Raw genomic sequence first — 23,257 nt, 5'->3', positions numbered from 1 at the left:
AATGTAAATACCCAATAGGCGGTTTGCTTTTTATGCTCTTAAATTTCTTCTTCTTCTTGTTCTTCTTCTTCTCCAGGTGTTCAACAAGCTCCAAGTGTCTTCCCTTTGCTTAGTTGTGGCTCTCCAGTAGATGGCTACGTCACAGTGGCTTGCATGGCTAAAGATTTCTTGCCTGACGATTTGACCTTCACATGGAGTCAGGGAGGAAATGTTCTGACGGACGGCTTCCTTCAGTATCCATCTGTACGGAACAACGATACATTCACCGCTGTCAGCCACCTGAAAGTGAAACAATCCGACTGGGACAGTCAGAAGGCCTACCAATGTTCCGCAGCAGTTTCGGTTGGTACCGCCGAGAAAGCAAGACTCGTCCTTCCTAAAGGTAGGTGACCTTTTCTCATGTACTCACGTATTTCTTTTATTTCCGGTGTTGTTGGATTTCACTGTTGCTTGAGAACTGAAATTGCTTATTGTTTATTTTCACTGAAATTGTTGTATTTTCTCCGAAGAAAAAATCTTGTTAAAATAACGTTTTAGTGGACAAATTGGTGGATGTAGCCAATCACACACTGGACTACAGTGCCATCGTACAACATATACGCAATTTACCGTATATAATAAAAAGTAATATGAGTGCTATTTCTTCCAAAATTAAGATATATATATATATATATATATATATATATATATATATATATATATATATATATATATATATATATTCTGAGCCTTAATTGTAACATATTTAGCCATGTGCATTGCATCAGTTTTTAGTCTCATAATATGTGAATTTAAACTGATAAATGGGAATATATTAGTGCTGCCCAAAAGAAAATCATAGTTAAGACTACCAAATTAATTTTTAATCTTACCGCATGGTGCATCGGCTTCTTTTAAAGCCGATCCACCCTTCAGTGAATATCTCATTAGAGAACTGCAACTGCGGGAACCGCCACAGGCGGCTGCTGCACATTGCAATCAAGGTGAATAGGGATGTGCATGATACAGTAAGCATACCTTAATGATCAATTAGAAATTAGGTCACTTTTTCAATGTGGGCATGTCAAGCAATCCACCACAAGTTTAATGATGTCTATTTTTTTTTAGCTAGAATGACTGTACAGTGCATTAAACCTATACTTGAGTTATCTTTTGTTCGTACATATAAATGCAAGCGCTTCCTCACAGAAGCAAGTGCATAAATGCAACTTGGCGTGCTTGGTGTACTGATCGCTGAACTCACCAAACTGAACTTGTATTTGTTAGGAAACTAACACTGCCTTTTAATGGTGAGTCAATGTGAAGTGTTAGCTGAACCCAACCCAGTCATTGTACTGGCCATGGCCTTATAATGGATTCTGAAGTTTTTGATTTGTTTTTGATTTGATTATGGTTTAACTTTCACAACATCGTGCCCGTATGTAAACCTTGTGGTCGGACTACTACTGCAGGTGCCCACCAAAGAAAAGGAAAATTGAAGTCGCTCAGAAAATGAATGCAAAAAAAGATAAATCGATGAGCACACTGAAATATGCTCCTGTCCATTGTACATATATACACACCGAAGCCCGTTCATTGCTTGCCTTCTCTGTAGCTGCACTCAGCAGTCCGTTACATTACTCACAGCTGTACTCTGTCTGCTTCTAACTCTCAGTAACAGATGTGAGGAATTCTTACTGTATTTTCGGATTTAGCCATTATATTCTAACATCTGAAAAAAAAAGAAAGAAAAAGAAACCGCTTTAAGTGAGTTATTGAAAGTTAAAGATACGAGCCAGGATGTTTGGATACTGTTTTTTCCCCCCTTGTTCAGCACAAGTAGTGCGCTACTGTGCTTCAGAAGGAAAGGAAATGTGCAGCCAAACCACACGTGCCATCATAACTGAAATGTATCGTGTTTCCTTTCCGTACAACCTTGGTTTTTTGCTTCCACATTTATATGCCTGTGCTTGTGTCCGTGTTTCGGCGGTGTCTGCACACATCTATACACGTGCTTGTGTTTGTTTTTCAGTCGTAATCAACTCCGCCACTCTTTATCTAATGATCCCGACTGAGGACCAGCTAAATGACAACAAGACCGCTTCCTTTGCCTGCTTTGCCAGTGAATTTTCTCCCAAGGAACTCACTTTTACATGGCGCAGGAATGGCAAGGTGTTGACTGATGGCATCACAACCCTGCCCGTGGTGGAAATTAGCGGAAATTACAGCGTGTCCAGCTTTCTGCATCTTTCTGAAAAGCAGTGGAAATCTGACGACGTCGTCTCCTGTGCAATTACCCACAAAGGCGGAAACTTTGTGAGGACGGCCACTTACAGCAATCCCTCTGGCAGTACGTTTAAAGTGTCTATCTACATATCTGTCTGTCTATCAATCCATCTATCTTTCTATCTGACTATCCGTCTGTCTCTGACTATCTATCTGACTATGACTCTGTTTGTCTGTCTATCAATCTGTATGTCTGACTATCCGTCTGTCTGTCTGTCTGTCTGTCTATCTGTCTGTCTATCTGTCTATCTATCAATCTATCTATCTGTCTGTCTACCTGACTGTCCGTCTGTCTGTCTATCTATCTGTCTGTCTATTGCACTGGGTTTTTCCTCTATTTGCAGTGTTGCTTTTACATAAAATTAACCCCAAAGTACACACGTCACTCTGGATAAGCGTGTAGCGGCTATGATGGCTTCACATGGCTGCACAATGGCCCTTGGCCTTTTGGCAACTGCTTTCATTCCTTATGGTATTGCATGTCATTCTCACATTCCCACTGCTCTCTCTGTGTGCAGATCAGCACTTTAAAAACTCAAGACAGGTGGTGACAAATTGCGTTCTTACATTTTGTATACCTGCTCCACAGATTGTGAAGGAATTCCCATTCAGGTGACAATCCCCGAACCATCCACCACGGAGCTGTTCCTGCATGGCCGGGTGGAGCTGAGATGCCAAATCACCGGGGATTTGGGAGGCATCATCAATGTTGAGTGGCGAAACGGAGATGGCACGGCCCTCATGTCCACCACCGAAAATGTGGGAAAATCCCGAATCGCAACGCTCTATGTCAAGTACGACGACTGGGCCAATGGAACAGAGTACACATGCATAGTGATGCACGAATATTCCATAACTCCAATTTCCACGCCCTACTATCGAGATAACGGTAAGTTCCTCCTCCGGGCTCCAATTTGATCAAAAGCAGTTGCGAAGCGATTGAGGTTTCGCAAATTTTGTAAAAAAAAACGTGATCATATATATTATGATCACGTTTTATCTAATTTATTTGTCTGTTGTGTTTCTGGGTTTCATAACATAATAATAAAAAGAATAATACTTTGTTATTTAGCTGACGCTTTTATCCAAAGCGACTTATAGTTGATTAGACTAAGCAGGGGACAAATTCCCCCCTGGAGCAAAGTGGGGTTAAGGGCCTTGCTCACAATAATCAGACATGTGAAACTTTCCCTTGTACGCAGACAGGTGTTGTTGATTCTTTGCCTCGGGCTTTGATCTTGTGCGCCCTTCACAGCAGTGCTGTAAGCACTGAGTTTAACCAAAGTCATAACCAGCATCGCATATTTTCAGGACGTGAGATGCAGCGCCCCACCGTGTTTATAATGATCCCAACCGAAAGGGCTAGCACCAGAAAAGTGACCCTGGTCTGCTACGCTAAAGGATTCTACCCCAAGGAGGTGCTATTCTCTTGGTTTGCCGACGACGTGCCCATGGATAGACCAAAGTTCCAGACCACCAAGGTGGTTGAAATGGATAGTGTATACTCTGCGTACAGCCAGCTGTCTGTCAGCATTGAGGACTGGGAGAAGGGCACCGTGTACGGCTGTGCGGTACACCATGAGTCCAACAACGTAACCAGAGCAGTAGTCAGGACCATCGACAGCATCTCCCAGAAGGCCTCCACCGTTAGCTTTGATATGTGTCGTCCTGGCAACAGCCCGGCTTGACCACGCACGCTCCCGTTCCTGTACCTGTCATTCCTTTGTGCCTGGTTCAGTCTGACTGCAGTGTCTGTCTGTCTGTCTGAGTGTGCCTCTCTATCTTTAAAGTTTTTAAAAATGCAGAAACAAAATGACAATAAAAATAAATGAATAAAAAAGAGGCATGTCTGTGCAGTCTGTGTGGTTTACATGTTCTAATCTGGGGTGGGCGGTCAAGGTAATGCAAACATCCCGCCATAGCCCTCAGAGCCGAGACAAGGGCTCACTCCGTGAAGATACTGCTAGAATCTAGCTTTTACATTGCAGGGTAAAACGTGAAAGACATGCAGCACTCTTAAACATTATTATGATTTGTTTAACACTTGGGTCGGATTCATGAGGTGATGTGGTGAGAGGTGAGGCTCATGCCACCTGTTTTAGCCCACAGAGAGGAAAAGGCTAGGAGCTGGTTCTCAGCATTAGCAGTTGTAAGCCCAGCCTTGTCTACCATACTGCAATTCACAGGATGGTGAATTGGTACTTTAGATAAAGCCTTGCATGTTCTATGTTGCACATTATGAAATGCTACCATTTGTTTATATAAGAAAAGCTATCATTAAAATGATGCACATTATGTGAAAAAACAACAAACAAAAAAAAACAAATTGTTGCTTTATAAAAAATAACCTTTAGGTCAGCTTAACAAAATGAGCTGAAACTAATTAGAGACAAATGGTTATGAGTGAGAGGCACATTTTAGATGGGAAAGATATTAAATTATAATATATATTAAAGAATATTATATTAAATATATTAAAGAACATTAAACCTGCCACACAGCTCCCCTCCTCCGTGGGTCAGTTCATCCACAGTCAGTTGTGTCCTTGGGGTTCTCTGTCATTCCGCCTATAACACAGAGAAAAGGGCGGAAAGGTAGCCGGGACGTGCTTTTACCGTGCTGTTCGCTCAACAAACCGCTGTGTCCCCGTTCATGTGTCTCTTCGTCTGCGTCCTCTATCGACTCTGTGTCTAAGTCTTTCGTAAGAGCAGTGCAGGTTCTACCATCTCTCTGGTTCGCCAAACGGGTTCTTCAGAAGCCAGGTGATGGAAATCAAAAAGAATAAAATAACAATAACAAAAAAAAGACCAAAAGAGAGCTCTGGTTGTCATAAATACTCCACGCGAGAGACTAAAGGAGAAGGTCTGCCAGGAGTACGTGTGAACGCCCAGCAAGGAAAACGCCAGGAAAACGGCAGCCGGCCAGGCGACGCGGTGTAATATCTGGTCCTCTAAAAAGCCATCGGAAAAAGCTCCAAAAGCTCTGTCCTCGTAAAGAAGGAGGTTCCCCTACTGCAACAAAAAGACCCAAACTGCCGATGCCAAAGCGATGAGATGAAACTCTTTGGGGTTCAATCGATACACCGTTTGTCATGAGCTGAGGAACTTTTCAACACTCACACAAGATAGCAATTCAATCTCTTCAGAGGCCCATTCTACAAAGGTTGATAAATCACACACTTATCAGTCAACCATACAAGTAGTTAATTATTAGTATTTCCTCTTTAAGAGCTTGTAGAGGAAGATTAATCACTTGCCATCAACGCGTATTTTGAAGCTGGGTTTGACATTAAAAATAATGTATTTTGCGCAGATTAAACTTCTCTCAGTGAGATGGACTGTCTGGTAACTAATTTCTTACGACATGACCAAAACGGAAAGACCTAGGCCTGACGCAACCTAGATCAAAACCTTAAAAAGAATGGGAAGATATGTTAACGGAAGACTGACTGGTGTTTAATACTTAATGCAGACACATTTCTCTCTTAAGTGGTACTGGGTCCACTGAATTCTGATGCCGACTTCCAACCAAAAGTATTATTTCGCTAACAAAAAGCTAACACTGCTGGCCATATACAGCATTGCTCTTGGTTCCACAACAAGTGGTCCCAGGCGAGTCAAAGCTACCGTTAAAGCTACCGTTATAACAAACACTCAAATAACTTTTGGAATTACGAGTGGAAACACCAACGATAACAACAATAAAGATATTTACAGTGATATACAACTGTACGAAGTAGCTAACGGGTAATAGCCATTGACAACGCGTGCGCATGGTAACAATACAGCAGTGCGCAAGATGCAATTTGCTTTTATACAAACAAATGTCCAAATGTCGTAGTTTATTTTAAAGGATTTAGAAAAACGATTTATTTTATTGTATTTATTTATCTGGAAGTCTGAGACTGCGCCATATCATAAAACTGAGGAATAATTATAAAGGCAACAAACATTACATTTTGGATTACTACTTGGATTATGTGGGCCACTGTGGGTGACAGTATCTTAGCTGGAGAACCGTGTCAATCAAAACAGTTATAGTCATTCTTTAAAGGTAAGCTACATTCAACATGGCCGACCAAAGGGCGATTACGTAACCTTCCCCACCGTGGCCAATTGAAAATACACGAGGAGCAACATCTCACCGCTATAACAATCCAAAAACATTTGATTGTGAATGGAAATATTGCTGGAAACCATCGACATGGTATAAGAAATGGAGACATCGTCTGCTTACCGATTCCATGAATTCCTATAGGAACTAATCAATGGCGCATGAAGGCAGTTTATGGAGGCCATGTTTCTGGCACCAGGGCATGCACACTGGGTTCCAATACCGGATCCTAGGGATGACTAGGAATGAATTATAAAATAAATCATATCATTTTCTGTGGGGGTCCCTGGGGAGCAATTCAGTTTTCAGAATGCTGTCCAAAATTGTATAATTTGGCCAGGGTAAGTGCGTAGATGAATGCACTTCAGTGGGTATATTCGGCACCAGAGGCTTAATAAATGGAGAACACCTCTGGCGACTGATGGAGTATGCAAGCGGGAATGCCATGCCCATCCCCTCCCCTGTTGGAAACACGGACAAGTTTAAAACAGCATATAAATGAGAAATTTAGGAATGCAGCCACGTTGAATCGATACTGCTCCAAAAATTATATTTGCCAGGTATCAAATAGGCTGTTTATGAATATGAAAGAACGCTGGATTGGCACTTTAAAAAAGGAAAGCAATGGAGTGTTTATTATTATTATTATTATTATTATTATTATTATTTTACCCTAAACCATTGGGACAACAAAAGTTATGAAATAAGCACCTAGCACTAGCAACAAGCTAAGGAGAAGAAACAATGTTCTTTTAAAATAATGAACCAATGAACCATGTGACGGTTCTAATGCTGTCTCCTTCCTTTCAGAAGACTGCTACTCCATTGACGTGGAGGACGACTCCGGCGCAGCCGACATTGCCATTGCCTTCATCTTCCTCTTCCTCATCTCTCTGTTCTACAGCATCGGAGCTACTGCCATCAAGGTAACCACATTGGTAACCCGGGGCAGGATGGGCAACACGCACGGTTTCACCTTGCTCTTATTTCCGTTGACAACCTTCGCTTTTCTTTTGTCTGGTGGGTAAATAATCGACTGTCTCGCCCGATCAGCTCGATTTGAGCAACCGTAGATTTCGCAGAAATTTACCATAATGAATGGGCTATGTGTTATCGCTTTATACTCTTTGTAGTTGACCTGATAGTGGAAGATAATACCACCTTTTCAATGATTACACTATGTGGTGAAATCAGTATAATTACTTAGCATTTCTATCTTTTCTCAAAACTTGATTTTGAACGATAAAACCATTTTTCTCAGTGCATAGTCATTCTATTGTCATGAAACTTTGCAAACCTTTACTCCACATCCAGGAGAGTGTTTGAGCCAATTATTTTCTTATTATAAGCTTTGGGGTTGGGTAAAGCATCACAAATCTTGTTGTTAGATCCTGGAATGTAATCATTTTTCTTCATGAAAAATCTGAAATAGTGGGTACTGGCTCAAAACAATCTTCAAATATGTCTTATTTAGAATCTAAAAGAATTATAACAATATCTTACTTGGATCAGATTATTGGGTTGGCATTTATCTTTTCAAGTCCATACGTATGTACCTCTGAAATGATCTTGAAGACCAAAGATGTGTTTTCGTTGGAACATAACCTTAAATAGCCCTTGTAATTTTACTGATGCAAAACAGAACAAAACACACTGTTGCTGATGATGACATGCCTTATTTTTACAGACAAAATCAGTCAGAAACAGTAAATCTGTGTTTCCGAAAAATATGAGTGTGGCCTATGTGTTTGTGTGTGCAACTGAACACATAACTATAGGTTTGACGGCAATAGTAAGTAATTTTCTGTTTAAATAGACATGGAAATTCTAAATATTTATGTAAATAAAGCATTTATTTGTGAGGAAGTGTCAGCTTTTATTGTTCATTCAATTGTGACAAAGTACAGTTTGTTTGCCATGTACTAATATATATGTTCTTCTCTCATTACAGGTGAAATGAGAGACACACTAGAAGAAACCTGGTTCTGTGCTTATGTGTGTGTGTGTGTTCTGCTAGTGCAAATATCTCTTATCGACACAAGCATAATTTTCTACTGAAACAGTCCTCTGTGTTTGTAAATGACAATATAATATGATATCCTGTGATGTTACTCTGTACATATTTCACTGTAACTCCAAATATTTCAAATAAAACATGTCGCTTGCCTGTCTTTGAAAAAGACAAACATTTTTGTTTTTGTATTTTATTATAATTTCATATATATTGGATCCATAAATGCAACACTAATTGGAAAAATATTTGTCCATAAGTATTTGGACAGTGGTACAATTCATGTTCTTTTCGCTCCGTACTCCTATAATTTCAGAGTATTTACCACCATATATGCTGATCCATGCATGAATTACAACCATTTTTATACATAGTCCCTTCATTTTAGGGGACCACAAGCAATTGGACAGTTGGCTTCTCAGTTGTTTCTGATTTGTCAGGTGTATTCACTCACTTCCTCGGTGCAGGGAAAAGAAAGCTTTCAGTGTCTAACCTTATCTTGATTCCAGGCTTTTGATTGCCTTTGGAGTCTGTTATTGGCCTTTGTCAACATGAGGACCAGAGTTTGGCCAATGACAGTCAAGGTAGCCATTATGAGGCTGACCCAATATGGGGCAAACAATTGGCTTCCCGAAACAAACTAATTGGAACATCATCATTAAGAAGGAAGAGAGCACTGGTGTATGTTTGGGATCATTTCCTTGCTGTGGGATGACGCACCACCCAATTTTGGCATTCGATTGAACTTGAGCAGAGAAAATGTTCCAGTACACTTCGGATTTAACTGTTGCTGCTACCAGCCGTTACATTATTGACAAAGGCGAGGGGCCTATCATTATTGTTGCAATATTGTTCCGTCATTTTTTTTGTAAGCACAGTACACATATAATTGTGTATCTTAATATTTGATCATTAATTTTTTCATAAAAAGGGTATAAGTAATGACTAATTCAGCATATCAAGTTTTAATCTGATTACCCACCTAATTGGTTTAAACTGCCATCTCTGCTCAAACTGCTAAATTATGTTACAAATACCAGGAATTAAAAGCATAGCATAGATTAGCTCTAAAAATGACATCCATGGCTATGAGACCCAGAGGGTCATCAACCAAAAGGGTTAGTAACTCCCTTTTTTATGTTTTCAATTTCATATCACATAAATTAACCTAGATAGTTTTAACTTTCCAAAGAGACACATTTCTCTAGTATAGCCTGCAGTTCACTGGTGTCATTTTATTTACATATAAGCCTACATTTATTCACCTATACTGTATTTATTTTAGGTATTCCCAATTAACCCTCCTATTATGTTTGGGGTCAATTTGTTTGACATTTCTTTAAAACTGATACTGTATGATTTTTCCTTTTTTTTTTTTTTGGTAGGATTACATAGTAAAAATGTAACAGACATGATGCTATGCAAGGTCCCGTACCAACTTGCCATTGAAATGTATTGTGCAGTGTTATTGTGAGATTTCTTTGTGAATGATTCTGGTGGCACTTACCCACACAGGCGCCCAACATTATCCATTTCATATTTATGGATAAAAGGCTAGTAATTTGGAAGACAATGGGAAGGCGACACACTACGTGTCCAAATCAGTCTATGACAATATTTTTGTGTATATTACAACGGTTGGCCTGTAAAACCGGTCATAAAATCTGAATAAAATAGGCGCGTTAAAACGTTTTAGGTTTATTTGAAAACCTTAGAATATATACGTGTACAAAATTGAATTTTATTTTTTGCAGTGTAGCCTTGGTCCATGCGGCATCAAGAAGTAGGCTACACGCGCTTCCGTAGCCTACCTACTAAATAGCCACTGCACGGCGGCTTGTGTGGTGGACGGGTCATTTTATTTGGGTTTATTTTATTTGGTTTACGGACTCATGTCGCTAACAATTAGATTAAACGGGGTTAAGTTTGGTCTTTGGTTCAGGGTCGTTTCTCACAGCTGTGAGTAGCGGAGAATAAGGAAACGCGACGGTGCATGCGGGCAGCTAGGCTTCAGCAAGCAGATCGTTCTGTGGAAAGAAACATTAAGTAACACCCAGGTCCCGAAATAGCACCCGAGATTGTGCAAACAGAACCGAAACTCAACCGCAAAGAACCGTCACCTGCAGCTCGCCGATGCCCCGGTACAGCTGCGTTTCTCGTTCTCCGCGCGGGTTTGCATGACGGGTATTTTCATCACCCGGCGCCCACTATAGCAGCGTTTTTTCTTTTGCTACCTTTACGCCGGCATGGCAAGCCAAACCAAACATGGATTTAAAGAGCAATGTATTTCTGAATCAAATTACACGTGAAAGCAGCAGCACCGAGTCAAACCTGAGTCTGGTAACAGAGTGTAGCGCAGATAAGACCCGGTGCTGTAGTTTGTAGAAGAGCCAATCTTGTGTGATTTACAGTAGACTTTGATGTACTACAAGTTCCTGGTGACATTTTCCATAATTTACTTATGAACGAAATAAAATGTGAATATGAATAACCATGAACCACCCTTTAATATAAGGTGGGGGTTGAGCGGAAAGCCAGGAGCGACCAGAAGACCCCTACTCAGCGAACGCGCTAGGGTTCGCCCCTGAATGCTGGGGTTGGTTTACAGGGATATTCAGGACCGAAAAACAATATCTACTCCCAGAAGAAAGGGAGGAACAAAAACTAGCCCGTGCTAAACTAATTGTGCTTAAAGGCGAGCACAGATACAGATAAGTTCAGAAATAAAAGTACAACCTAGCAAAAAAACCGCTAGGCATGAAACAAAAAACCCATGAGGCGCAGCTCAGGCAAAACACAAACTAAAATACACATACCGGGGACAACGTCCCTCTACCACCGGCTCACACGAGCCATATTCATTTACCGGCTTTCTGCTAGGGCGAACGGTAACCAAGAAGCACTGAAGACCAGTCAGAACTGGCCTTAAATACTCTGCTGGAAGGCAATTCCCCTGGTGCAAACGAGGAACAGGTGTTACTAATGATCCTAGGCCCTCTAGCGATCACCACGGGTATTACCTCCCACCATGACATTTAAACTGAAAAGTGAATATTTATGCTCAGGTTGTGAATGAATGAATAATATAAAATGTCATATCTATGAATATCAAATATCCAGACCATACAATGCTAATAATTATTATATTATCAGATCTCTGTTGACTGCTGTAGATTTACTGAACAAGTACAAGCATTGAACAAACAAATCAAAGTAGATGGTTTCAGAAAACATCCAGTACACTGTTCAGTGTTGAGTCAACTCTTACAGTAGTACGCAAGGTCTCCGTTGGACATGAATGTCCTACTCTGTTTGAATAAAAGTTTAATTAACATTCGACTTTTTAGGAGCTGCACACATTTTTTTCTCGATAGCGTTTAGAGCTTAATTTCAGCAAAGAGTGATAAACCTGAAGATATCACTTAATAGGCTCACTCTTTTCGTCTTAGCGATAGGATAAGTAGGTGATAAATATATCACAGATATTTTATTTTAAATAAGATAAATACGAAATCCGCAATAAAAAGCTGATAATAAATACCTCTAACGGAACTGATCTTAATTCCTGTTGTAGTTGACAAAAGTGTGCAGAGAATAGACTGGCGTGCTAACAGCCTGATGTTCCTTGCTTCGGTCAGAAAGTGGCGAACATCACAATAAAGGATTGACTTCCACAACTTGATTCACAGTTTCGATGAGATGTTTACTTGTAATTTGTCTATGGTACATTACAGCATGATATAAACCCAATAAACATGGGTGTTTGTGTGGTCTCTGAAATATAACAGAAAGGAATAAAGAATCACTGATCGCAGTAATAACATTGGAATAACGTTGGCTGCGTAGACCGTGTTACACGACAGCATAAATTAAACTTAACCAAGTTAACAGTATAACACTACTCTCTAGTCCCTCTAGATGGCAGCATAGACTATACAATCGCGCTACGCACGTAATACTGGAATAAACGGCAAGCACAGTTTCATACAACAATTCGCCAGGCTACATATTAGTTAGCTAGCTAACATTCCTAGTCGAACATATTCGTATAGTATACTGTAGGGAAAACATCACTTACATGCTCTTGCACGCACACATGTATCCACAACAAATAAGGAACAATGGGAACCAAAGTATCGAGTAACTGACTTGGTTTAGGATGATTAGTTTAACCCCAGCAGAACGAAGCTGTTACTGACACGATGTCTCAACTGAACTGACTAAACTTGTCTCGTCTCGTGCTGATGACGTCAGTGTCTCTGGTCACCGTAGCGACAAGGGGTTTTATACACCTGTTCAAAATCTTTCAAAGAAATAGCTGCATGAAACATATTGTAATTTCAAAGAGAGTAAACAACGAAATAAGTACAATGAATAGATATATTTTTGTTTCCATGAATGTGTAACTTATGTCACGAGAAAACTGCTCCTGACAGATATGAGGACCTGCAGTGCTCTCTGTTGATTGATTGTAGCCGGAATTTTAGTCTTATTCAGATTTTATTGGAGCTTCCATACTTGCTTGGTACAATTTTCAAATAATGTTTGCAAAGTGTTTACCTGGTCCTCGAGAGGAGGTGTCAAATATTGGTTGGATGTTGGATACTGCGTTTCCTGTGTGTTGCCGACAACATGTATCACTGCAATCAAGTTTTTCCAACAAACCTACTGTATGGACTATATACACATATTTCATATGTAATTTTTTTGTCGAATTGGATCGATTGCTTGGAACAAACCCCAACCGGATCTGATTTATGATTTGTCAAATAAAGACAACAGCGTCACCTTGGGGACAGATGTGGGAACACCATGTTAAATATCTTATGTGCTTAAATTGGTCATCAGTCTTGTCACAAGTAAGCATACACTCAGTGAGCACTTTATTAGGTATTTATCAGACTTATTTTTTAGACTTATTAAGTCTTCTGCTTATGTTGTCAATCCACTTAGAGGTTTGATGTGTTGTGTGTTCAGAGATGCTATTTGCTACTGTCACCTTCCTGTCAGCTTTAACCAGTCTGGCCATTCTCCACTGATTCCTCTCATTAACAAGGCGTTTCTGCCCACAGAATGGATGTTTTTAGTTTTTTGCACAATTGTCCGCAAACTCGAGATAATAGTGTGTGAGTGAAATCCCAGGAGACAAGCAGTTTCTGAAATACTCAAACCACCCTGTCTGCCACCAACAATCATTCCACGGTCAGAGTCACTTGGATCATATTTTTCCCAATTCACACAAACACACACACACACACACACACAAACATTCTCTCTTTCTCTCTCACATACAGTCATTCTCAAGCTGAGTGCACCTATTGTGTTTAGTATGTGGACATAAATGCACATTAAGGTCCATAATTATTTCATTTAAAATCTCACTGTTGGCATACAAACACACACACACACACACACACACACACACACACACACACACACACACACACACACACACACACACATAAGTTGAGTTCTCCAATCCCCTGTGTATTTGTAATTTGAGTAAATTTAATGTATGTACTTCATTCATTTACTGGGGTTAATGTTTCACACTTATTTCTTTCATTTTCATTGCAGCTCAAGAACCCATCTTTCCCAGTATGACTCTGTACTACCAGCTCAGCAGTGACCCAGCACAAGCCCAAAGAGTCACTTTGGTCTGCTCACTGACCGGGTTTTACCCAAAAGAGATCACAGTAGAATGGAAAGAGGACAACATGCATTTTGAAGGTTCACCAGCTGTGTGGAATATGCAGGGGGAAGATAAGAAGTTCAACCAGACCAGCCAGGTGGACGTCAACCTTGAGAAATGGCTTTCTGGCTCATTGTATACCTGCAAAGTTACGCAAAATAGAAAATCAGAAGAGCTCACCACCAGCTTTTGCAGAAGTAAGTAGCAGTCGCCCTGACTGGTTTACATGGAGGTCAGTTGTCAGAAATGTTCTTGCCCGTGCCTGTCCTGGGGCAATACGGCAGGGCAGTGGGTCACACTGATGCCTCACAGCAAGAAGGTCTCTGCTCCCTGTCCCTATTCTAGCCAATCAGACTGCGAGTCATAGCCCTGGTATATGGTTATATTGTCACTGCTATTAACCAATCAGATTGTGAGATTTGTCCTGTCTATTTGATAATAAATTATATATACATTCACTGAGCACTTTATTAGGAACACCTGTAAGACCGTGGCATGATTGTTGGTGCCAAACGGGCTGGTTTGAGTATTTTTATAACTGCTGATCTCCTGGGATTTTTCACGTACAACAGCCTCTAGAGTGTGAGCAGAAACGCATTGTTAACAAGAGAGGCCAGAGTGGAAGGGCCAGACTGGTCAAAGCTGACAGGATGGTGACAATAACGCAAATAACCACGCATTACAACAGTGGTATGCAGAAGAGCATCTCTGAACACACAACACATCAAACCTCTAAGTGGATAGGCTGCAGCAACAGAAGACTTAGTCTAATCTAAGTCTAAAAAAGAAGTCTAATAAATACCGAATAAAGTGCTCACTGAGTGAAATTCTCTTCCTCTGTCTTTAGGGAATGGCACCTATCTGCCAGTGATAAATAACTACATCAGGAAACAGCCAGTGTACATGTCAATGTGATGCACATTTTGCTTTCAACTCCATTTTGTATTCTCAGCTCATCCCATTTCTTCGCCGTCTCTGCAATTGAAGATTGATGAAAGCAGTGGGGCTTTCACAGCGACCTGTGAAGTGTTTGCCTCCTACAAAAGCAAAGTGTTCTGGGTCTTGGACAAGAGTCAGTCTGAATCAGCAGACTATCGTGAACTTAAGGACTCCAAGAACAGGATTCAGGGATCTGTGCACAGCAGGACTTTCACCAAGGATGAATGGAAATCCATGAAGTCAATTGCATGTGAAGTCCGAAACAAATGTTTCAGCCCTGTGAAGAAGACCTTTCCGATAACAGGTAATTAAGCAACTAAAATGACAAAGGACCACTCATTTCATTGACCTTGCCAACATGTTTTTGAAAAATCCCATAATCATTCATACAAATGGAGTATTCAAACAGACTACCAAAACTGACAGAATGTCCTGACAGTAATACTCCAAATTAAATGAAATTTAGACAACAGTGCCACCTTGGGGATAGATGTGGTAACACTATGTTCAAAATCTTATGTGGCCACAAGGTGGGGCTATTTGGTTAAAGTAAACACCTATCATCTGGACAGGTAATCTAACATCGAATTACATAGAAAATAATTCATCTGTATGAATTCATAAGGAGTTTTCTGTCTCTTTGACAGTGTTTCCTTGATAATTCTGCTTGGATGTATCTTTGCCTGCAATCATATTTTCACCTATATAAGTGTGTGAAAATGGAGAAATTAAGTGACAGAGGTTTTCAACGATCATGTTTCCCAATTGAAAGTACAGTAATGTAAACATCTTTTTCCAAGCAAAGAAAATGTACAAATTAATTATATATTCATGGCTATTAATTTTATTTACCTACAGGGCACCGCTCCAGCAACAAGCATTTGTACCCTTTTAGGCACTGTTGCATTATTTCTGCAAGTGTGAATGAATAGTTTCTGGATGTGATGCTTTGACTTATGTTAGAACCTATGCACTTGTAAGTCTCTTTGGATTAAAAGCGTCTGCCAAATGACTAAAATGTGAAATGTAAAATGAAATTCAATTAAACTCAATGTTATTTGTCCAGCACTTTTCACAAACTGTCACACATACACTTTACAGAGAAATCGAAGGGAAGAAACACCTAAGCCTCCAAATAGCACAAGGTAAAAACCCTCAAACAGCGGCGAGAAGAAACTCCACGATGGGAATAAATCTCGGGAGGAACCCGACCATAGGGGCACGCCCATCCTCCCAGTCACCTCGATTTGCTAATTAGCACAGTTCTTCAGTGAGAAGAATGGCTGAGTTCACGGCTGAGTTCACGGCTGAGTTCACGGCTGAGTTTACGGCTGAGTTCAGGACCTTTTACTTTCCGGCCCTTGGAGACTTTACACCTCTGGTGGAGGTATTAAATTAGCGCTCGCTATACATTCCCCCTCCAGCCCCGGCTTGGTTGCCATGCAAGGCACCGACCAGCTCGCCAGGAGCATTTGGGGGTTAGGCGTCTTGCTCAGGGACACTTCGACACAGCGCGGGCGGGGAATCGAACCGGCAACCCTTCAACTGCCAGACGACTGCTCTTACTGCCTGAGCCATGTCGCCCCATAGTGAGTGAGGACCACCAGTACACAGTATGGTTAGCCTTATGTAATATTATCAGTATCTTAGAGGGGTGATATTAGCTGCCCTTGCTGACTGATCGCTCAGCACTGTCATCATTTCTTGCTGTTCCCTCTCCTGAAGAGATCAGCTCAGACAACGAGTACTTCAATGAGAACACGCACGAGCCCTTGTCCGTAGACAGCCCCGAGGACATCTGGAACACGGCCTGCGCCTTCCTCGTCATCTTCCTCATCACCCTCCTCTACAGCATCTCTGTGACATTAGTGATGGTAAGGGCTAAAGAACACAAAAAAGTGGAAAATAGGGTTCCCAAAAGGCAAAAGTCCAAGAAAAATTGAAGAGGGAAGACACTATACTTTGCAATGATAGTGGTCTGCATTTATTAAGCCGATGTGTGTTCTGTAACCTTCAGAAAACGCTGAAAAGGGTGTGTATTGTTTATGTATTAAAATGTTTTTTTTTTTCAGTATACAGTGGCTTTCCTCTTCATTTTTTATATTAAGGACTAAAGAACCCACTCAGCCGGCCCAAATGCATTAAAGAACCCACTCACCCCGGCCCAAATGCATTAAACAACCAATTCACCCCGGCCCAAATGCATTAAAGAACCTGATTCAGCCAGCAAGTGTGTTTCTATTTTTATTTAACAATTTCTGTACTTTTGTATTATTATTATTATTATTAATATTATTATTACAGTGGTGTCTGTGCTATTTCTGACTTTAATATTCTTCTTTTTACAAGAGGATCACATACCCTATGCATCCTATGGCACCAACATTTTCTCTGATGAAATGCTTCGTGTTTTTTGAACCAACTGTCACTAAAGTGATATTCAGTTGAATCTTTTTCATTGTTATTTGCCCTTTAGTTCACAGCTCTTCTCTTTATTTGTCTAGCTCTGCTTTAAACTGCAACCTTAATCGTCTTTAATCTTGTTTAGTGAAAACTAATCAGGTTACGTGTGTGTCTGTCAGAGGAATCATGCCAATCAAATTCAACGATCATATGCTAAATTCTTGTGTGAGTGTTAGCTTTATTTTAAACAGGTAGCTTTACTTCAATTAAAACTGCTTTTATGAGAAAACCTTCATCAATATGTATGCCTGTCCTTTCCACAATCATGCACAGAACGTGAAGAGTGTGAAAAGATTGAATACGAGCTTCTCGTTCATTGAACGACCACCCAGATGTTTAACCGCTGAACATCCTAGCTCTGATAGGTGCCTTCAAGACCATACTCATGCTGGAGGGTCTGTAAGCTCGCACAATCCATGCGTTTGTGTCACTGTATACAGCTGAAAGAGATAAAACTTAAATTGCATTGAACTATGTTTTATTGTCACATTAGGGAATGCATAAATACAATTGTAGCCACCTTTCTCTCAGTGGGATGCATATCAATATAACTGACAGAGAATGTCTTCTGAATCAAACATGGCATGTAGTAATATTGGCATGTAATGGAAAACATATTTGGAGAGCCACACAATCACATTCACTATTCAGGATCCATCAATCCATCAATCCACCTATCCATCGGTCAATCCATCCATCAATCCGTTAATTCATCCATCCATCAGTCAATCCATCCATCAATCCATCAATCCACCTATCCATCAGTCAGTCCATCCATCAATCTGTTAATTCATCCATCCATCAGTCAATTCATCCATCGATCCTCTGCAAAAACAGACAGGATGTAGCTGCCCATAAACCCTCTGTCACATCACTAGCCACGGCCCCTGCAGCTGTTACGTGCTGCCTACTGTGTAATCTTCCCAACTAGCATATCACGGTTGGCAGCTAGAATACCCTGAATACCAAATAATTATACATCCCTGCAATTATACCCTACAGCATACACATGGCTAATTATAGCACTGAGGTAGGGAGGGTGAAGGTGCAACCTGAAGAGGAGAGTTTTCAGTCTGCACTTGAAAGTGGACTGGAAGACTCTGCTATCTAGACATCCACAGGACGGTCATACCACCACCGTGGGCCAGAACAGACAGCAGTCATGACGCAGTGGAGAACCCTGAGACAGACACGCTGTCGGACACGCAGTGGAGAACCCTGAGACAGACACGCTGTCGGACACGCAGTGGAGAACCCTGAGACAGACACGCTGTCGGACACGCACTGGAGAACCCTGAGACAGACACGCTGTCGGACACGCAGTGGAGAACCCTGAGACAGACACGCAGTGGAGAACCCTGAGACAGACACGCTGTCGGACACGCAGTGGAGAACCCTGAGACAGACACGCTGTCGGACACGCAGTGGAGAACCCTGAGACAGACACGCTGTCGGACACGCAGTGGAGAACCCTGAGACAGACACGCTGTGGGACACACAGTGGAGAACCCTGAGACAGACACGCAGTGAAGAACCCTGAGACAGACACGCTGTCGGACACGCAGTGGAGAACCCTGAGACAGACACGCTGTTGGACACGCAGTGGAGAACCCTGAGACAGACACGCTGTTGGACACGCACTAGAGAACCCTGAGACAGACACGCTGTTGGACATGCAGTGGAGAACCCTGAGACAGACACGCTGTCGGATACGCAGTGGAGAACCCTGAGACAGACACGCTGTTGGACACACAGTGGAGACCCACGCCCTCCCCAGGTCACCTGTGGGTGGCGCTGTCCTGATGCCAGATGTCTTCAGGAGGCCCCATGATGAGGTACTCCTTCCCCTCCTGGAGGTCCAGACGCCCGCGGCACCCCGAGTGTGAGATAAAGAGTCTTCGGTCCGACGCTTGGACACCTTCCTCCTTTCCTGTCATACAGAGAGAGGATGGGGGGTGACACAGCGGGCCTTTCTCATCGCTCGTATTATCCGGCCTTGTCTCCCCCGGGGCTTGACTGACACGGAATATTGTTTTGAGGCCCCGTTAAAAACCATACAACATTTTCTAAACTACTGTAGGAGTCAGGAGGCTTCTTGAGTAAGGATACACAAGCGAATCTTTGCGGAGCTATTGTTTCAAAGCGTGTGACGTATAAATTGACCTGTGGATCCACGTCTCTATGTCTGTCATGTCTGGAATCAACCTGTGGATCCACCTCTCTACGTCTGTGGAGACGCTTGAAGGAGACATTTAAAATAAGCGGTTGGAAAGAGCTCAATGCTGAATGGCGAAGGATATAAAAACTGCAGAAAAATAAAAGAAATACAGAGAAAGAGAACTACAGCAAACAGGATCACCGCCTGTTTGCTGTAGTTCTATTCACAGTATTTCATTCTTGGTCAAGGATTCCCAAAAAGAAATTTCAGTGTAGTTTAAGCAACACCGTAAAACCTTATTGTGACAGGCCTGGTGTACAGAAACTCCAGCATAAAAAACAACATACTCTACCTTCCTTTATGACCAACAAGATTTCCATTTCATATCTGTCTTACTGGCTCCTGCTGACATTAGAGGCTTTCACTTTGTACACTGTAAAACAGAGCAGTAAACAATATGAACACTGGAAATCAATATTATTTTGTCAATCTGAAAGGAGGGGTTATCATTATATGGAATAATACCCGAAGAGCAACCTTAAAATTATGGTGGGTGATGAAAAGATACACTCATACTCATAAAGCAACAACAATACACCATTAAACTTTTAGCATTAAATACAGTTTGCGCGTTAACCTTCTTCTTTGCCAGGACCATGACTATAAAACTAGCAGGCGTCCTTGTGTATATTTTGGACATCCATGTTTAGTTGGCGAGCAGCTGGTTTGCGTTGTGTTTGACTCAGCACTAGGGGTCGTTATTGTATATAGTTTACTGCAGGTGAGCTACAGGGTCCGCTGGTTTTTCATTGTTACTCTGCACTTAAAGGTACAATAGGTAATTTCGGGCTTATAACCGTCAAGAGAGGAATAGCAGCGCCAAACACCTTCAAACCACAACACTTTATCCCTCCGCCTTCCCTGTAAACGCGCTGACATTGAAACGCCATTGGCTGTGGCAATTAGAACCCATTTTCAACCAATGAGCTTTAATTATTGTACAGCAATACAATGTTTTGGTACAGAGTGTCAGGCTGTCACACTGTATATTTTGAAACCCGAATTTAAGGACTATAAACACAGGCAGAGGGTGAGTCAACATGTCAGAGAGCCTTTTTCAATGAAAGGAAGGAATTTACAATTTTACACAAAAATCTTACCTATTGTACCTTTAATGAATCAATCAGAGCAGTTAACCTCTCCTGGTTACCTGGGTCTTAACAGGATGCTGATTTTAAGGAGAAAAACCCCCCCAGCAGACCCAGTAGCTCCCCAGGAGCAGAAGGTAGAGAAATAAGCAGGACGTCGGTGAAGACGATGAATCTGTTTGTAAAGATCCCGTTCTTTGCATTCTCCTTGTACCTATCGCTTGTCCTTATTCTTCCACGCCTAGAAGAAAGGCGTGTCGGGGCTGCGTGTGCGTGCGTGTTTGTGTGTGTGTGTGTATGTGTGTGCATGTGTCTGACTGTGTGTGGGTCCCTGTGTATGTGTGTGTGTGAATGTGTGTGTGTGTGTTCCTCTCTCTCTCTCAGGTAAAGAGACCAGGAGACTCTCACACACTGACCTGTACAGCCTCTGGGTTCACACTCAGCAGCTACTGGATGGGCTGGATCAGACAGGCTCCTGGGAAGGGTCTGGAGTGGTTGGGATCTCAGTATAGCAGCTCTAGTTATTATGCCCAGTCTGTTCAGGGAAGATTCATCATCTCCAGACACGACTCCAACAGCAAGCTGTATTTACAGATGAACAGCCTGACAGCTGAAGACACTGCTGTGTATTACTGTGCCAGAGACCCACAGTGAGAGAGAGTGAGGGGAGAGCCACACAAAAACCTCTTCCCCTTTATCACACAGAGCTACAGCAGAGAGCCCTGGAATGAACTGTATGAAGTGAAACTCAGGGTTTCTGTTGATTAAAACTTACATTCACACACCGACAGCGATTGGCTGCCATGCAAGGACCCGACCAGCTCGTCAGGAGAATTTGGGGGTTAGGTGTCTTGCTCAGGGACACTTCGACACCCAGGCAGGGGATCGAACCGGCAACCCTCTGACTGCCAGACGACTGCTCTTACTGCCTGAGCCATGTTTCAACTGAATTGGCTTAATGGCACAATATTTCTTATTACTGTCATTGAGGTGGAAGAGGACCACTTCTGTAAATGTAAATGTGCACATTACCACTCTTACACTGACAAAAAGTCTAGATAAAGCCCTTTCTGTTCTTTGTCATATTTGCAAACCATTATTATGCTAAAATAATCTGTGTTATTCATGGAACCATGAATATACAGCATTGAACACGTATCATTTACATTTGTTTTTCTGCATTACATTTCTTTCCAGGATAATGTACTGAAAATACGGGAAAAATTGTTTTTGGAATACTTTATTGGTATGTAGATTTCAGAGATATGTAGAGTAATCTATACTCTTTGGGGTAAGGGAGGACTGTGTATGAATACATCATCATTGGACACAAAAAGTCCAGATACAAAGATCTTGGTAAATCTGTAGCTCATGAACTTGAGCAGTTTGCCAATCTGCTGATTTAATCCCGACTACATGATCTTAAATTCTGAAAGAATATAATGAATCAAACATGACTGTTATTGATGTAAATTCGCTGGTGGAAGCAGTCTGCTGTTTTAATTCTCCTCCAGGAGGGGGCAGCAGTGCTCCTCTTACTGGATATTCTGACCCTCTGAATTTAGCTTGTTTTTCTCCTTCCTCCAACCCCCAGAGATTTAAACAAATTCAGCCCACAGTATTTCCTATAAAAGCCCCTGAGAATCCTCCTCCCAACACAGGAGCATCACCTTCAAGACAGAGAGGGAGATCTGTGTGTGACAATGGGAGCTATTGTAGCATTAGCAGTGTTACTAGGGACTTTATCTTGTAAGTGACAATGCTGTATTAATATTTTAATTTCACATTAAAATAATTCTAAAATATTTTTGAATGCTTTATTTTAATAATTGAAAATGAAAAGTGTTTTCCTATTTATTAAAATAATTTTATGACTTACTGATTTACTTGCAAATCCATTTCTTATTTCTGTCTCCACAGATGGTCACTGTGTTGAACTCACACAGCCAGGCTCTATGATAGTAAAACCAGGACAGGCTTTAACCATCTCCTGTAAAGTCTCATATTCAGTGAGCAGCGATCACACACACTGGATCCGCCAGCCTGCAGGGAAAGCTCTGGAGTGGATTGGAGTTATATACTCGGGTGGAAGCACTGCTTATAAAGATTCATTAAAGAACAAGTTCACCATCTCCAGAGACACCTCCAGTAACACAGTGTCTTTACAAGGGAGCAGCCTGCAGACTGGAGACACAGCTGTGTATTACTGTGCCCGAGAGACACAGTGCAGCAAAGCTACAGCAGGGCTGTACAAAAACCCTCCCTGATGAGTTCTGCTGTAAAACACACTCCAGAATGCCATAATGTTGAATACTTAATAAGTCCATAAAAAAACACCCAATCCCAACTACCACACCTTTACAAAATTCACCATACATTTGAGAAAGAAATCTAGTAAATGTATTTTCATGATTAATTAAATTATGCTTTGAAGCCTTTTAACACAATGCCGATGCTGGCATATGAGC

At 41.5% G+C, this 23,257-nt stretch overlaps 1 long non-coding RNA gene and 1 gene segment (V, D, J or C); one reads left to right on the top strand and one right to left on the bottom strand.

Annotated features, from left to right (window-relative positions):
• Positions 1-8,564, top strand: part of LOC133122959 (Ig mu chain C region membrane-bound form-like) — a 31,526-nt gene extending 22,962 nt beyond the window's left edge. The window contains 5 exon segments of the C gene segment in view: positions 77-382; positions 2,012-2,329; positions 2,855-3,154; positions 7,189-7,304; positions 8,330-8,564. Coding sequence covers positions 77-382; positions 2,012-2,329; positions 2,855-3,154; positions 7,189-7,304; positions 8,330-8,338 — 1,049 coding nt within the window.
• Positions 8,565-12,071: 3,507 nt separating this feature from the next.
• Positions 12,072-12,598, bottom strand: LOC133122961 (uncharacterized). The gene is made up of 2 exons (XR_009708160.1): positions 12,468-12,598; positions 12,072-12,163 (listed from the first exon to the last, which is right to left on the bottom strand). It is a non-coding gene; the product is annotated as an uncharacterized LOC133122961 (long non-coding RNA).
• Positions 12,599-23,257: the final 10,659 nt, after the last annotated feature.

This window comes from Conger conger, chromosome 2 (genome assembly GCF_963514075.1).
Source record: "Conger conger chromosome 2, fConCon1.1, whole genome shotgun sequence".
Lineage (NCBI taxonomy): Eukaryota > Metazoa > Chordata > Actinopteri > Anguilliformes > Congridae > Conger > Conger conger.
Note: the sequence above shows the minus strand (reverse complement) of the source record. Positions and strands in the feature narration are given on the sequence as shown.